The sequence below is a fragment of the Penaeus japonicus genome, unplaced genomic scaffold, assembly GCF_977035675.1.
Source record: "Penaeus japonicus unplaced genomic scaffold, GWHDUDI00000001_assembly GWHDUDI00000027, whole genome shotgun sequence".
NCBI classification, from domain to species: Eukaryota; Metazoa; Arthropoda; class Malacostraca; order Decapoda; family Penaeidae; genus Penaeus; species Penaeus japonicus.
In genome coordinates, this window is record NW_028234429.1 from 9,357,422 (window position 1) to 9,374,176 (window position 16,755).

Here is a 16,755-nt window from a genome sequence, read left to right on the forward strand (position 1 = left end):
CAATAATATTGTCATTATCATCACTATTTTTATTAGTAACGTTATTTTTACTGAGATGATTATCATTTTAGCATTAACATCTTTTTTTCAGCACTATGATTTTAACTATTACACCCATAATCATATCAATTGCGGTATCATTATCATTAACTTTATCTTAATATTGTTATGATTTTCCTATCATTATCCTTATTTTGTTCAGATTTGTCATTATTTTCACAATTATTAATATAATTATCATGATCATAATCATTACTGTAAGTTTTTTTTACATGTTTTCCATCCCGAAAATATCCAAAAATAGTTTTAAAAGAAATGATAAAAAGCCTTTTATTAGTTTTTTCCCCCACTTTATATTTCTTTTAAGACTGATTTAGTAAACATGATCATCTTTAGTATCGTAGTGATTTTCATATTTTTGATGTTTTGTTATCATCTTAATTATCATTATCATTGCCATTACTTTTATTATTATTATAATCAATATTATTATTATCATTATTATCATCATCATGATAATAATGATAACTATTATCACTGTTATTATCATTATCATTATTATTATTATCATTATCATTATTATCATTATGTTTATTATCATCATCATTACTAATATTGTTAATATGATTATAATTATTATTATCATTATAATTTTTATTATTATCATTATTACTATTTATACTATCATTATTAATATCATTATTATCATTATCATTGTTGTTATCATTATCATTATTATCATTATCATCATCTTTATTATTATCATTATTTTCATTATCATTCATTGTTATTATCATCTTTATTATTATCATTATCTTCATTATCATTTATTATCATTATCATTATTATTATTATTAGTAGTAGTAGTAGGATCATCATGATCATGATGATCATCATCATTGTTATTATTTTCGCATTATTATCTGTGATTTATTGTTATTGTTATACTAAACGCTATTTTTATCAAATAACTGTTTTCGCATTATTTAAAATTTATATATGGATCCGTATTGTCATTATTTTCATTGCTGATTGCGTAATCATTATAATCATAATCACTGGAATTATCATTTTATATCTTTTGACAAGTTTCCATAAAGTCCGAAAGTATGGTGAAAAAAATCGTGTTACTCTCTCTTTTTTTGGTAGATTTAAGGTTTTCCCCTATTTAAAAAAACAAAAAACTACAACTGTTATTTTCATAATAATGATAATTTTTAGAATTGTAGCGATTTTTATCTTTCCTATTATCATTGTTATAGTCACTATTTTTATCTTTATTATCTTTATCATTATCATTATCTTTGTCATTATCATTATTTTAAAAAGCAATTGAGAGAAAAAAAAGTGCAATAAAATGACACTAATATATACGATCCTGAAAATACCCAAAAATGCTTAAAATACACGTTAGAGCCATTCTGATAATGAAACTGATTATAGTTATATGCACTGATTTTCGTTATATTAGAGGAAAAAGCAATTGAAAGAAAAAAGGTGAAAAAAAAGACTAATCTATACGATCCTGAAAATACCCAAAAATGCTTAAAATACACGTAAGAGCCATTCTCATAATGAAACGAATTACAGTTAAATGCGCTGATTTTCGTTATATTAAAGGAAAAAGCAATTGTGAGAAAAAAGGTGCAGAAAAAAATGACAGTAATATATACGATCCTGAAAATACCCAAAACTGCTTAAAATACACGTTAGAGCCATTCTGATAATGAAACAGATTACAGTTAAGTGTGCTGATTTTCGTTATATTAAAGGAAAAAGATATTGAGAGAAAAAAGGTGCAAAAAAAATGACAGTAATATATATGATCCTGAAAATACACAAAAATGACATTCTGATAATGAAAGGGATTACAGTTAAGGTTCATAAAAAATGACTAATATATACGATCCTGAAAATACCCAAAAATGCCATTCTGATAATGAAAGGGATTACAGTTAAATGCGCTGATTTTCGTTATATTAAAGGAAAAAGCAACTGAGAGAAAAAAGGTGCAAAAAAAAAAAAGACTAATATACACGATCCAAAATTGCTTAAAATAATAATACAGTAATATATACGATCCTGAAAATACCCAAAAATGCCATTCGGATAACGAAACGGATGACAGTTATATGCGCTGATTTTCGTTATATCAAAAGAAAAACCAATTAAGAGAAAAAAAGGTGAAAAAAAAGACCAAAATTGCTTAAAATACAAGTTAAAGCCATTCTGATAATGAAACGGATTACAGTTAAATGCGCTGATTTTCGTTATATTAAATGAAAAAGCAATTCAGAGAAAAAAGGTGCAGAAAAAGAATGACAGTAATATATACGATCCTGAAAATACCAAAAATGCCATTCTGATAACAAAACGGATTGCAGTTAAATGCGCTGATTTTCGTTATATTAAATGAAATAGCAATTGAGAGAAAAAAGGTGCAAGAAAAAAAAATGACGATCCTGAAAATACCCAAAAATGCTTAAAATACACGTTAGAGGCATTCTGATAATGAAACGAATTACAGTTAAATGCGCTGATTTTCGTTATATTAAAGGAAAAAGCAATTGCAAGAAAAAAGTTGCAAGAAAAAAAATGACGATCCTGAAAAAAAAAACGAAAATACTTAAAATACACGTTAGAGCCATTCTGATAAAGAAACGGATTACAGTTAAATGCGCTGATTTTCGTTATATTAAAGGAAAAAGCAATTGCGAGAAAAAAGGTGCAAGAAAAAAAAATGACGATCCTGAAAAAAAAAAAACGAAAATGCTTAAAATACACGTTAGAGGCATTCTGATAACGAAACGGATTACAGTTAAATGCACTGATTTTCGTTATATTAAAGAAAAAAACAATTGCGAGAAAAAAGGAGCAAGAAAAAAAAAATGACGATCCTGAAAAAAAAAACCGAAAATGCTTAAAATACACGTTTGAGCCATTCTCATAACGAAACGGATTACAGTTAAATGCGCTGATTTTCGTTATCTTAAAGAAAAAAGGAATTGCGAGAAGAAAGGTGCAAGAAAAAAAAGACGATCCTGAAAAAAACCGAAAATGCTTAAAGTACACGTTAGAGGCATTCTGATAACGAAACGGATTACAGTTAAATGAGCTGATTTTCGTTATATTAAAGGAAAAAGCAATTGCGAGAAAAAAGGTGCAAGAAAATAAATGACGATCCTGAAAAAAAAAAAACGAAAATGCTTAAAATACACGTTAGAGCCATTCTGATAACCAAACGGATTACAGTTAAATGCGCTTATTTTCGTTATATTAAAGGAAAAAGCAATTGCGAGAAAAAAGGTGCAAAAAAAAAAAAAAAAAAAGACGATCCTGAAAAAAAAAAAAAACGAAAATGCTTAAAATACACGTTAGAGCCATTCTGATAACGAAACGGATTGCAGTTAAATGCGCTGATTTTCGTTATATTACTTTACGTTTTTATTTACTTATACGTAGGATTTTAAGATAACTCGAAAGCTCTGTATATAAGAGCTGCCACGTGGGCTTCCAGCGGAGCCCGCTGCCAGCCTTTGTTCAACACGCTTGTCTTGTCAGAAAGCTCTGTTCTCTCTCTTCGAGTACCCTGACTGATTTTTCCATCTCGTCCAGCAATCAGATAAGTTATTGGTCGTGTACAGTTGTGAAATTCAGGTCGAGAGTGGTGATTATTGCATTAAAATTAATGCCAGGTATAACATAGACAAAGTGCCTTTTTTTTTTTTTTTTTTTTTACTTTATTCGTGACTAAATTCTGCAGAAAACTATATATTGTGGTGTCATCTATGTGACTGCGTCAATTCGCCATATTTCATTTATATTAGTCAAGCTAATAATTCGTTTCTTTTAATTGTTTATAACTGCTTGCCCCTATACGCAGTTATTTTAGTACAATTATTAAGTTAATCTATATTCAGTCTTTAGGAAATTGCCTAGTATCATTCCGGTATTTCCGCCTCCACATCCATTTTAGATTAATTTTATTGGGGCGACATCAACCCCGATTTCTAAGTTGATTCGTTTCGCTATTTATCTATTTTTATTGTGTTAAGGTCCCTTTTGCTACTGTTTGTATACCATCGGATATTTCTATGTATATATATATATCACATCTTGAACGGTGTCTAAGAGTGGAGCAAAGGCCAACAACTATAAAGTTCATTTATTTTTACATGTATGTCAATTGTTCTGTTATTTAATGATTACGGTATTTCTGCACATAATAAACGAAATTACCTGTGAAGTGTTTCTGAATCATATGTTTTAAATACCGAGTGAATGATTATTATTTTAAAGTTTGTATATTCATTTTAAATCATTTTAATTTGTTTCTCATTGTGGATACTTTGGCTGAAGGAGGATACGAAATACTTTACCTTAAAACTGGAAAAAAGTATTAATCTGAATATTGTATTTGAAACGAAGAGATCAATTTCAGCTTTCCATCTGAAGAGAATTATTCAAATATTTTGTCCGAATAGAAAAATTAACTTGAATTCTGTATCTGGAAAAGAAAAAAGATATTAACAATAGTATAATAATACAACTCTATCTTGAGAATACTGGCAGGTTGAGCATACGTTAAAATAATTATACAATTAAATCTATTGCACCAGTATATGTGAATGAGCGATGGATATACTCCTGGCCTATTCATTTATAAATTATTAAAAAGAAACTTGGTCACAGAAGAAATTTATGTACTTACCTGGAAGCTGGTTTCATTGTTTTTAAAGGTTTGGATCACTATTTACCTGAGAGTTGAAGTACACATCGAGTCGGTTTAAGCACGCAGTCTCTCAACTGTTTACTCACTCACACATTCGTTCAGTTATTCGTTCATACATTCACATATCTCATACACCCACCACGCCCCCTCGGTTCGCACGCTACCAAACCACTTTCATACACGCATATTATACACACATATATCCACGCCCACACTCCTGTTTTTCCCTTACACTCTCTTGCACACGATTCTTACTCCCCTACACACACATGACGTTCCCAGACGTATAACTGGGTGGTGGCAGCAAAGGAAGAGTGACGTGCTAAGCGGGCAAATTCTATGCATATACTCATAATCAAACATCTCCATATTATACTCATCTGGCATCTGCACACTACATTTGGTAGGCAGGACGGCTATTTGGTATTCAACGGTACTACGCCTATTCGCCACAGGTATAGGGGGTCACGCACTACTACAGCGATGATTTTCGTTATATTAAAGGAAAAAAGGATTTGCGACAAAAAATGTGAAAAAAAAAAAATCCTGAAAAAAAACTAAAATGCTTAAAATACACGTTAGAGCCATTCTGATAACGAAACGGATTACATGACGATCCTGAAAAATAGCCAAAAATGCTTAAAATACACGTTAGAGCCATTATGATAACGAAACGGATTACAGTTCAATTCACTGATTTTCGTTATATTAAAGAAAAAGGCAATTACGAGAAAAAACGTGCAAAAAAATAAAATGACAATCCTGAAAAAAACGAAAATGCTTAAAATACACGTTAGAGCCATTCTGATAACGAAACAGATTACAGTTCAATGTGTCGTGATCGAATTTGCAGTCGGGCATCCATACTGGAGCATAGAAGATGGGGAAGCAAGGAAATGGGTCTCACAAGGTGGCGTGAGGCAGGTGACCCTTGCAGACGATCTCCTGCGCTGAGCGTCACCCTTCGTATGGATACTGGGCTTACAAAACCAGTTGAAAATGGTTCTGGAAAATAATATTGACACCTCAAAATATTGCACGCATATCTGCGCAGAAAATGCACGGGCAGTTCGTAAAGTAACTTTTCGCGGGCACTAGTTCGCACAGGTGAAAACGCGCACCTGAAGAGAAGCCCGACACAGACAGATGGAGACACAGAGAAACACTTGAGACAGAGAGAGGGCACGCTGGGGCTCGCCAGGACGACACGCTGTCGCCATTTTTTTGTGTTTTACATATTTAGTGTTTTTAATATTCCACTTTTGTAACGGCCTACCTTCGCCAGTGGATTTCATCTGTGACCTGTGAGGATATGATAAGGTAAAGACAATTATATTGGTTGTATATATGTACGCTGCCACTCCCGGAGTAAAACACCAGAACTCGTTGTTTTATTTAATTTCTTCCGTTTTAGTTGTCTTATTTCTTTCTTTTAATTTATACGAGGGAAGTGCTGCCAAACAAAATCCTCTTCTACTCACGTCTACGCACACACACACACCCACACACACATACACTCACACACACACACACCCACACCCACACCCACACGCACACCCACACCCACACCCACACGCACACGCACACGCACACGCACACGCACGCGCCCACGCCCACGCCCACGCACACGCACACGCACACGCACACGCACACGCACACGCACGCACACGCACACACGCCTACTTGGAGACTATAATTATTTGTCTGAACTTGTGCTTATGGCAGATAATGAATTCGAGTGTAGAACATAAATAGGGTTATAGTTCTGCTTGCATTATTGTCAGCTTAATTAATACTCTAATTATTAGATTCCCTCTTGGCCACTTGCCTCATGCTTAAGTCGGACCACGCGCTACCACAAATGAGTCCGTTTCAAATATTTGCAGGAAAAGTACTCGATTAATATGAGCTCGGGAAATATTAAATGAAATCTGATGAAACATCCCGTGGATTTATTATATTTAGATGTCCGGCACTGGCCTTCACAATTGAGCCAGTCGTGACAGCCTGCTCTTGGTGGCATCGGTGTTCAGTGGGTAGTTGAATTAGCCAGGAGCTATTGTTTTGTGTTGCCTTCTGACGGACCAACGCCGGCCAAAGGGAATCAAATCTTGGTGTATTATTATATCTTTATTACATATATATAGTGTTCTGTGTTCTCTTTTATTCGTGCGTGTTCTTAAGTATATAATTGTCTTGTTTATTTTTGGTAATGAAGTGTTTTCTCACATTTTAGATAAATTTTGATGATTTTTACTTTTTTTTTTATTAGTTGTGCCTACGTAATGTCTTATTCTCCAGGGTGCAGGTGTTGCAACAAAATTTAACATGGTGACTGATTCCTTTTGGGCGTAATGTCTAAAGTGGATAGTGTTAAAGTCGGTGTAACCGCAGTATGAACAGTGTATAGTGCATAGACAACGATTTACTGACAGTTTAATCTCCTTTTAATCTACGTTAAGTGAACTTTCATGATGGTTCGAGGAAGAAAAGCTGGCACCGACACATCACATTCTGCGCCGGCCTTGGAAGGTGAGGAACGGCCGGAAGGTGCAACTGCTCTGGTAGAAGGGTTACTAGACGCGGAAATCAGCACCTATGAAGAGCTCTCTGACCAGATCTCGACTCTGAAGGCACAGACCATGGAGTGGGAGGAGCGGTATATGAGAAGAGAAGCAAAGGCAGAAGAAGAAAGGAAGACAAGTGACGAAAAAATCAGGCTCTTGGAAGCAAAAATGGAAAAAGATCGGATGAAAAGCGAAGAACAACTGAAGCTTCTAATGGAAAGAAATCGAATTTTAGAGGCGCAATCCGTACATGATCGTCAGCTTCGTGACGATGCAATGCGTCAGATGGAGGAGCAGAGTACTTTAAGGGAAGCTGCGATTGAGAGAGACCGCGCAACACTTCAAGAGGTAAGGACCGCTCTTGCAATCCAAGCTGACAAGGATAGAGCTGTTGTGGCAGAGGCAAACCGTTCGCTGAGAGAAGCTCTACAATCAATCACACCAAGTATAACGCCTACACCAAGCCCAAGGCAAACACCAGTTCCTAGTGTAAGAACAAGAACGAGATTTACGGATCTACATTCTGGCGGATCTTCATCTCAAAATTGTGAGCCTGTTGATCAGCATTCAACAAGGGTTGCTGTCTACATGGAAAAGGAGCCCATTCCAAAGTTCTCAGGTGATACACCAGCATCCCAACCTCTTCGTCGTAACCAAGAGATAGAGAGATGGATACGCCAAATTGAAAATCTCTCTAATCCACGTACAGACGACACCTTCATCAGAAATGCCAGGGCATCTTGTCGCGGACCAGCAGATCTCATTATAAATAGCTCTATTTTCGACAGCATACGTGATTGGGGCAACTTCAAGACAAAGCTACGCCAGAAGTTCCGAGGAACAAGCTCTACAAGTGATTTTTTCCGTCTCCTCCATGAACACCGCCTCACAAGTGGTCAAGCCCCTTTAGACTTTTATATTACCCTTGAAGGGGCAGTTTATCAAGGTGTTCGAGATTACCCTACTGCAGTTGGGGATCCAGATGAGCTGATTAAGAGGCTCTTTTTGCAAGGTCTTCCAGGCTGGTTAAGGGAGATGTGTGCCATGTCGGAAAATGCTCCCCTGCAACAACTGGTGGACACGACCCAGCGGGTATGGAATGCACGTGTGGGCATCCGGGCAGGGGAAGAGGGGCCAACTCGTCTATTCCCTTCATCTGCAAGATCTGGGAGTAGAGTAGCAGGAATTGATGTACCTTCCCAGGATAACGTTTCACGATCTTTTGGACTTGTACCACGACGACCATCTCGGCCAGCAGATCAATTTAGGAAAGCAACTGCTCGTACGTGTTGGGCGTGCCGTCAGGAAGGGCATTTCCGGAGAGAATGTCCCTTTCTCAACATCCCGAGCGGAATGGGGCCTGCTGCATCGGGAGAAGAGCCATACCCTAGGGGGCGGGGTCCCAGAGTGCAGTTCAATGAGCAACAACCAAATAACCGGACATAAGTGGCCTTGTGGACGACCAACTGTTGCAATGAACATAGAGGGGAAATCAATACGAACCTTCATTGACACAGGGAGTCAGGTAACCTTATTGAGAAAGGAAGCTGTTGCACATCTTTCACCCCGTAGGACTTTTATTGCAGCTCGAGGTCTTAGAGGAGTCTCGGGGAAAGAGCTTCCTGTGGTTGAAGAGTTGGATATTGAGATTTGGATAAAATCTGGGAAACGATTAATTCATAGGGTTATTGTTGTTGATAATGTATCCTTTCCAGGTGATCTTCTTGTCGGAGTTGATCTGTTGCGCAGAATGAATTATAAGATCATACATGATGCCTCTACTCAGGAAGCGTATCTTCATCTCGATAATGCCGTTTATCCATTGCAGTATGAGAAGGGTGAATCATTGCAACTCGTATCATTTTTGCAAGCAAATGTGCATCCCCCTGTTGTTCGTTTGGCTCCAACTCGCACGACGGTTTGTCCAGCTCATACTGGTATGTATGTTAATTGTCACCTATCTCCCCATTTACGTGGGAAATCGGTTTTGATATCCAGCTGCACTACTGCACTTGACGTACCCCGAACCCTCGTGGTTCCAAGGGATGCTAAATGTTCAGTTTTTGTTGTGAATTTGTCTTCTAAACCTGTTACATTGCGTAATGGGTCTCATTTTTGTATAGCAGAGGAGGTTCAACTTTTCAATGCTGATGGTGCTAAAGAAAATATTACTATTTCAGAAAAAGCTGCTGTTGATTTGGATGATCGGAATGAAGTTGCTGATTTTGTGTGGGAAGAGGACGAGTTTGATAGAGAGCATGGTCTTCAGCTGGCAGATAACTCGCAGGTAGATGATGAATTGTGTTCTTTGTTGCCCGAGAGTGATACTGTGGGAAAAATTGATGCTGCTTTAGAAGCAAGTGCAACGGCGGAATTAGCACTAGTTGAAGCAGGCAGTGAGGATGTTGTTGCTGGACCATCGCTGGGCCATCTTAACTCGAAGAAACGTGGCCAGTTAAGGGCAGTGCTAGCTAAGTTTCCATCTCTCTTCTCAGGGGATAAGACACAAGTAGGCTTAGTTCCTGGTGTAACTCATAAGATCATGACGAAAGATACAAATCCAATATGCACTAGGCAGCGGCGTCTACCAGAGTCAGCTAAACAAAAGATCCGTAAAGAATGTGATGACATGATTAAAGCTGGCATTATTGAACCATCAACATCTCCATGGCTATCTCCTGTAGTGTTAGTCAAAAAGAAAGATGGGACCTTGCGTTTCTGCGTGGATTACCGTAACTTAAATGCAGTGACTATTGCTGATACATATCCTCTTCCGAGGATTGATGAGCTTGTGGATGAGCTCAGAGACACTCAGGTCTTTTCCCTTCTTGATAGCCGTTCTGCATACTGGTCAGTAGCTGTAGATCCTTCTGATAAGCCTAAAACTGCTTTCAGCGACGGCTACCGTCTTTTTCAGTTTCGCCGAATGCCTTTTGGGCTTTCCACAGCACCAACAACATTCCAACGCACTATGAATATAGTACTTTCCCCAGTTCTTGGCAGGCACACACTTGCTTATTTAGATGATGTTGTAGTTTACAGCCCTGATTTCGCATCACACCTTGTACAGCTTGAGGAAACGCTAAGAGTTCTTGATAATGCTGGTTTCAAGCTCAACATGTCAAAATGCGAGTTTGCAGTGCAGGAGTTTCGATTCCTTGGATTTAAAGTGACCCCTGAAGGTATATTGCCAGACCCTGAGAAGGTACGTAGCATTGTGAACATGCCACCTCCGCAGAATGCAAAGGGCGTGCGCCGTTTTCTTGGCGCTACCGGTTTCTTTAGGAAACATATACCTAAATATGCTGCTATAGCAGCACCATTGACGCAGCTTACAAGGAAAGATCAACCATTCAGTTGGGGTACTCGTGAGCAGGAAGCATTTCAGTCTTTAAAGGGTAAGCTAGCCTCTGCGCCTATATTACAGAAACCTCGTTTTAACGATCCCTTTGAGGTACATACAGATGCGTCGCAAACAGCTATTGGTGCTTGTTTAATGCAGAGGGACACTGATGGTAATCCTGCTGCAGTTGCATACTTTTCCCGTAAACTTCGGGGGGCAGAAACACGCTATTCTGCAACAGATGCTGAAGCTCTGGCTGTGGTAGAAGGAGTAAGGGCATTTGATCCTTACATTTATGGTAGACAATTTATCGTCTATACTGATCATCGCCCATTGGTTTATGTTTTTACGAGGAAGACAAAAAGTCCTCGTATGTCACGCTGGGCATATGAGCTCTCCCATTACCAATTTAAGATCGTCTATAAGCAGGGAATCCAACACAAAGTACCTGATATGTTATCTCGTGCTATAGGGCAAGTCGATCTTGCCGATGTTGACCCGATTGCAATGCGGGAGGAACAAATTAAAGACCCATTGCTCTTAGAAATTATTGAGTATCTTGAGGAAAGGAGTGTGCCTAAGAAGAAGCTACCTTTAGCTTTAGAGGAATTTTCTTTGCAGAATGGCGTTCTTTATCACATTCGTGAGTTACCTGGACATGTAGTGCATCAGTTGGTAGTTCCACGTTCATTACGTACAGCTGCCTTGAAACTTGCACATAACAGTGCATTTGCTTCCCATCCTGGTATATTTAGGACCTATCAAAAGTTAAGGGACCTATTTTATTTTCCTAACATGTTGCGAGATGTTAAAAGTTATGTTACTTCATGTGCCACATGTCAGCGAAGAAAGGGTACTCCACATAGGGCCCCTTTGGCTGCTGCCCAGAGGTATCGGCTCCATTTCAGAAAGTGTCAGCTGATCTTGTGGATTGTGGCCAGTCGAATGGTGGATATAGGTATATTCTTGTTTTGATTGACCATCTAACACGGTTTTTACAGTTGATTCCGGTCCCTTCCAAGGAAGCAGAGGTGATTGCCGAAGCTTATATTAATGACTTTCTAACAATTTTTGGTCCGCCACGGCTCCTACAGACGGATGGTGGGTGTGAGTTTACTAATAGATTATTTACTCAGGTATGTGATATTGTCAAAACTAAGACTCATCTTACCATTGCATGTCACCCTCAAGCTAATGGGATGGTTGAAAGATCTAATAAGGTGGTGAAAGAGGCATTAGCGACTCTAACTGAACGACATCCTTTAGAGTGGCATCAGTATGTCCCTCAGGTCCGGCTAGCATTGAATACTGCATTTCATAGCTCGGTAGGTGACCAGCCACTGTATCTCCTTATGGGTCATAATGGTCATTTCCCTGTAGGTCTTTCAAATAATGTGACGTTTGCATCGGATGCTGCGAAAGAGTTTCATGATGCTTTACAGGAAGCGCGATATGTTGCAGTTGAAACCTCGCGTCGGGCACGGGAAACTTGGGCGAGAAACTATAATAAACGATGCAGAAAAATACCTGCAATGGATGTTGGGTCACTCATTCTGTTTAGAAATTTCCGCCGGCTTACTGGTCCTCGCAGGACTTTAGGTTCTCGCTGGGATGGGCCAGCCCGAATCATTAAACGTATCGGACCTGTAACTTACATTACTCAGGATGTAGAGCCACCTTATAAAGAACGCAGGCTACATGCTAACCAGATTAAACCTTTCAGGACACCTGAGGAGCTAGCATTTGTGAATGATCGACAGAATGTGCCAGTCGATCCAGGTGTTGACATACAGCCGCTAAATCAGGAGGATGCTGACACAGATCCTCAGGAAGTACTACTTTTATCCTCTGTGCGATCTGGTTGAGCTGCAACACAGGTCATCCTGTTAATAGTTTTTAAATATGTGTATTTTGTATGTAATTTTGGTTCATTTATGTTTGTAACCTTTTATACGTGTTTATTTTGAGTTCAGTTTCAATTTTAAGTTGTACTTTTTATTTTAGTTCTTAATGTTTTATTATCAAGTTTATTTTAGTCGTAAGCATTGTCTTATTTCTTGTACTTATATTTAGTTTACCGGTTTATGTGTACTTCTGAGCTAGCATTTGACCGGTTTTCATAAGTTTGACTCTTTTATTTCCTTTAGGTATGTTTATTTTTCTTAATGTTTTTATTGTTTTAAGAGTTCTGGTAGTTTTTCTTTGAGGGCCGGCTCAGTATATACAGCCTTTATAATTGCTGCCTTTTCATATCCACAGTTCCTGCCACTGCGAAGGAGCCGAGGGAAGGGGCTCCAGCCATGTATTTGGATATGTTGTGACTGTCTCCCACAGATGCTTCGGTCACAGGTCACCCATTCCCACCATTTAGGAGAAGAGGGCGGGACGAGTCGTAGCTGATACGGGCAAGGTGGACGAGCTGACCGTGATGGACGATTTACGCCAGATAGACGAGATGGGAGGAAGAGACCTTGGTAATAGCTGCTAGACATCCTGGAGATGGGAGTGTGAATGATCGGCTCGTCGCTGTTATCCCGATGACTGCTTCGTAATCTCTGCGCCAGATCGTCATGGAAATGGGCGGGCCCGGAGCTGAGCGCGGGGATCCATCCAGAACTCGAGACGAGTGGAGGCGACGCCCCGACATTCACTCCCGGGTCATGGGAGGGGTTGTCGTGATCGAATTTGCAGCCGGGCATCCATACTGGAGCATAGAAGATGGGGAAGCAAGGAAATGGGTCTCACAAGGTGGCGTGAGGCAGGTGACCCTTGCAGACGATCTCCTGCGCTGAGCGTCACCCTTCGTATGGATACTGGGCTTACAAAACCAGTTGAAAATGGTTCTGGAAAATAATATTGACACCTCAAAATATTGCACGCATATCTGCGCAGAAAATGCACGGGCAGTTCGTAAAGTAACTTTTCGCGGGCTCTAGTTCGCACAGGTGAAAACGCGCACCTGAAGAGAAGCCCGCCACAGACAGATGGAGACACAGAGAAACACTTGAGACAGAGAGAGGGCACGCTGGGGCTCGCCAGGACGACACGCTGTCGCCATTTTTTTGTGTTTTACATATTTAGTGTTTTTAATATTCCACTTTTGTAACGGCCTACCTTCGCCAGTGGATTTCATCTGTGACCTGTGAGGATATGATAAGGTAAAGACAATTATATTGGTTGTATATATGTACGCTGCCACTCCCGGAGTAAAACACCAGAACTCGTTGTTTTATTTAATTTCTTCCGTTTTAGTTGTCTTATTTCTTTCTTTTAATTTATACGAGGGAAGTGCTGCCAAACAAAATCCTCTTCTACTCACGTCTACGCACACACACACCCACACACACACACATACACTCACACACACACACACCCACACCCACACGCACACCCACACGCACACGCACACGCACACGCACACGCACACGCACACGCACACGCACACGCACACGCACACGCACACGCACACGCACACGCACGCACACGCACACACGCCTACTTGGAGACTATAATTATTTGTCTGAACTTGTGCTTATGGCAGATAATGAATTCGAGTGTAGAAAATAAATAGGGTTATAGTTCTGCTTGCATTATTGTCAGTTTAATTAATACTCTAATCATTAGATTCCCTCTTGGCCACTTGCCTCATGCTTAAGTCGGACCACGCGCTACCACAAATGAGTCCGTTTCAAATATTTGCAGGAAAAGTACTTGATTAATATGAGCTCAGGAAATATTAAATGAAATCTGATGAAACATCCCGTGGATTTATTATATTTAGATGTCCGGCACTGGCCTTCACAATTGAGCCAGTCGTGACAAATGCACTGATTTTTGTTATATTAAAGGAAAAATCAATTGCGAGAAAAAAGGTGCAAGAAAAAAAAAATGACGATCCTGAAAAAAAGCCAAAAATGCTTCAAATACACGTTAGAGCCATTCTGATAACGAAACGGATTACAGTTCAATTCACTGATTTTTGTTATATTAAAGGAAAAATCAATTGCGAAAAAAAAGGTGCAAGAAAAAAAAAAAAATGACGATCCTGAAAAAAAGCCAAAAATGCTTCAAATACACGTTAGAGCCATTCTGATAACGAAACGGATTACAGTTCAATTCACTGATTTTTGTTATATTAAAGGAAAAATCAATTGCGAAAAAAAAGGTGCAAGAGAAAAAAAAATGACGATCCTGAAAAAAAGCCAAAAATGCTTCAAATACACGTTAGAGCCATTCTGATAACGAAACGGATTACAGTTCAATTCACTGATTTTTGTTATATTAAAGGAAAAATCAATTGCGAAAAAAAAGGTGCAAGAAAAAAAAAAATGACGATCCTGAAAAAAAAAAAAAATGCTTCAAATACACGTTAGAGCCATTCTGATAACGAAACGGATTACAGTTCAATTCACTGATTTTTGTTATATTAAAGGAAAAATCAATTGCGAAAAAAAGGTGCAAGAAAAAAAAATGACGATCCTGAAAAAAAGCCAAAAATGCTTCAAATACACGTTAGAGCCATTCTGATAACGAAACGGATTACAGTTCAATTCACTGATTTTTGTTATATTAAAGGAAAAATCAATTGCGAAAAAAAAGGTGCAAGAGAAAAAAAAATGACGATCCTGAAAAAAAGCCAAAAATGCTTCAAATACACGTTAGAGCCATTCTGATAACGAAACGGATTACAGTTCAATTCACTGATTTTTGTTATATTAAAGGAAAAATCAATTGCGAAAAAAAAGGTGCAAGAAAAAAAAAATGACGATCCTGAAAAAAAGCCAAAAATGCTTCAAATACACGTTAGAGCCATTCTGATAACGAAACGGATTACAGTTCAATTCACTGATTTTTGTTATATTAAAGGAAAAATCAATTGCGAAAAAAAAGGTGCAAGAGAAAAAAAAATGACGATCCTGAAAAAAAGCCAAAAATGCTTCAAATACACGTTAGAGCCATTCTGATAACGAAACGGATTACAGTTCAATTCACTGATTTTTGTTATATTAAAGGAAAAATCAATTGCGAAAAAAAAGGTGCAAGAAAAAAAAATGACGATCCTGAAAAAAAACAAAAATGCTTCAAATACACGTTAGAGCCATTCTGATAACGAAACGGATTACAGTTCAATTCACTGATTTTTGTTATATTAAAGGAAAAATCAATTGCGAAAAAAAAGGTGCAAGAAAAAAAAAAATGACGATCCTGAAAAAAAAGCCAAAAATGCTTCAAATACACGTTAGAGCCATTCTGATAACGAAACGGATTACAGTTCAATTCACTGATTTTTGTTATATTAAAGGAAAAATCAATTGCGAAAAAAAAGGTGCAAGAAAAAAAAATGACGATCCTGAAAAAAAAACAAAAATGCTTCAAATACACGTTAGAGCCATTCTGATAACGAAACGGATTACAGTTCAATTCACTGATTTTTGTTATATTAAAGGAAAAATCAATTGCGAAAAAAAGGTGCAAGAAAAAAAAAAATGACGATCCTGAAAAAAAAAAAAAATGCTTCAAATACACGTTAGAGCCATTCTGATAACGAAACGGATTACAGTTCAATTCACTGATTTTTGTTATATTAAAGGAAAAATCAATTGCGAAAAAAAAGGTGCAAGAAAAAAAAAATGACGATCCTGAAAAAAAAAACAAAAATGCTTCAAATACACGTTAGAGCCATTCTGATAACGAAACGGATTACAGTTCAATTCACTGATTTTTGTTATATTAAAGGAAAAATCAATTGCGAAAAAAAGGTGCAAGAAAAAAAAAATGACGATCCTGAAAAAAAGCCAAAAATGCTTCAAATACACGTTAGAGCCATTCTGATAACGAAACGGATTACAGTTCAATTCACTGATTTTTGTTATATTAAAGGAAAAATCAATTGCGAAAAAAAAAGGTGCAAGAAAAAAAAAATGACGATCCTGAAAAAAAGCCAAAAATGCTTCAAATACACGTTAGAGCCATTCTGATAACGAAACGGATTACAGTTCAATTCACTGATTTTTGTTATATTAAAGGAAAAATCAATTGCGAAAAAAAAGGTGCAAGAAAAAAAAAAATGACGATCCTGAAAAAAAAAAAAATGCTTCAAATACACGTTAGAG

General features: G+C 37.8%; 1 protein-coding gene across 1 annotated transcript; it reads left to right on the forward strand.

Moving 5' to 3' along the window:
• Nucleotides 1–11,841: 11,841 nt before the first annotated feature.
• On the forward strand, nt 11,842–12,507 carry LOC147468594 (uncharacterized). Its single transcript, XM_086553014.1, has one exon. The coding sequence runs from the start codon at nt 11,842–11,844 to the stop codon at nt 12,505–12,507; it is 666 nt and encodes a 221-aa protein (XP_086409140.1).
• The last annotated feature ends 4,248 nt before the right edge of the window (nt 12,508–16,755 follow it).

Bases quoted from the DNA above. Each gene is read 5' to 3' on its own strand.
- LOC147468594 (XM_086553014.1), top strand. From the start codon at position 11,842: ATGGTTGAAAGATCTAATAAGGTGGTGAAAGAGGCATTAGCGACTCTA.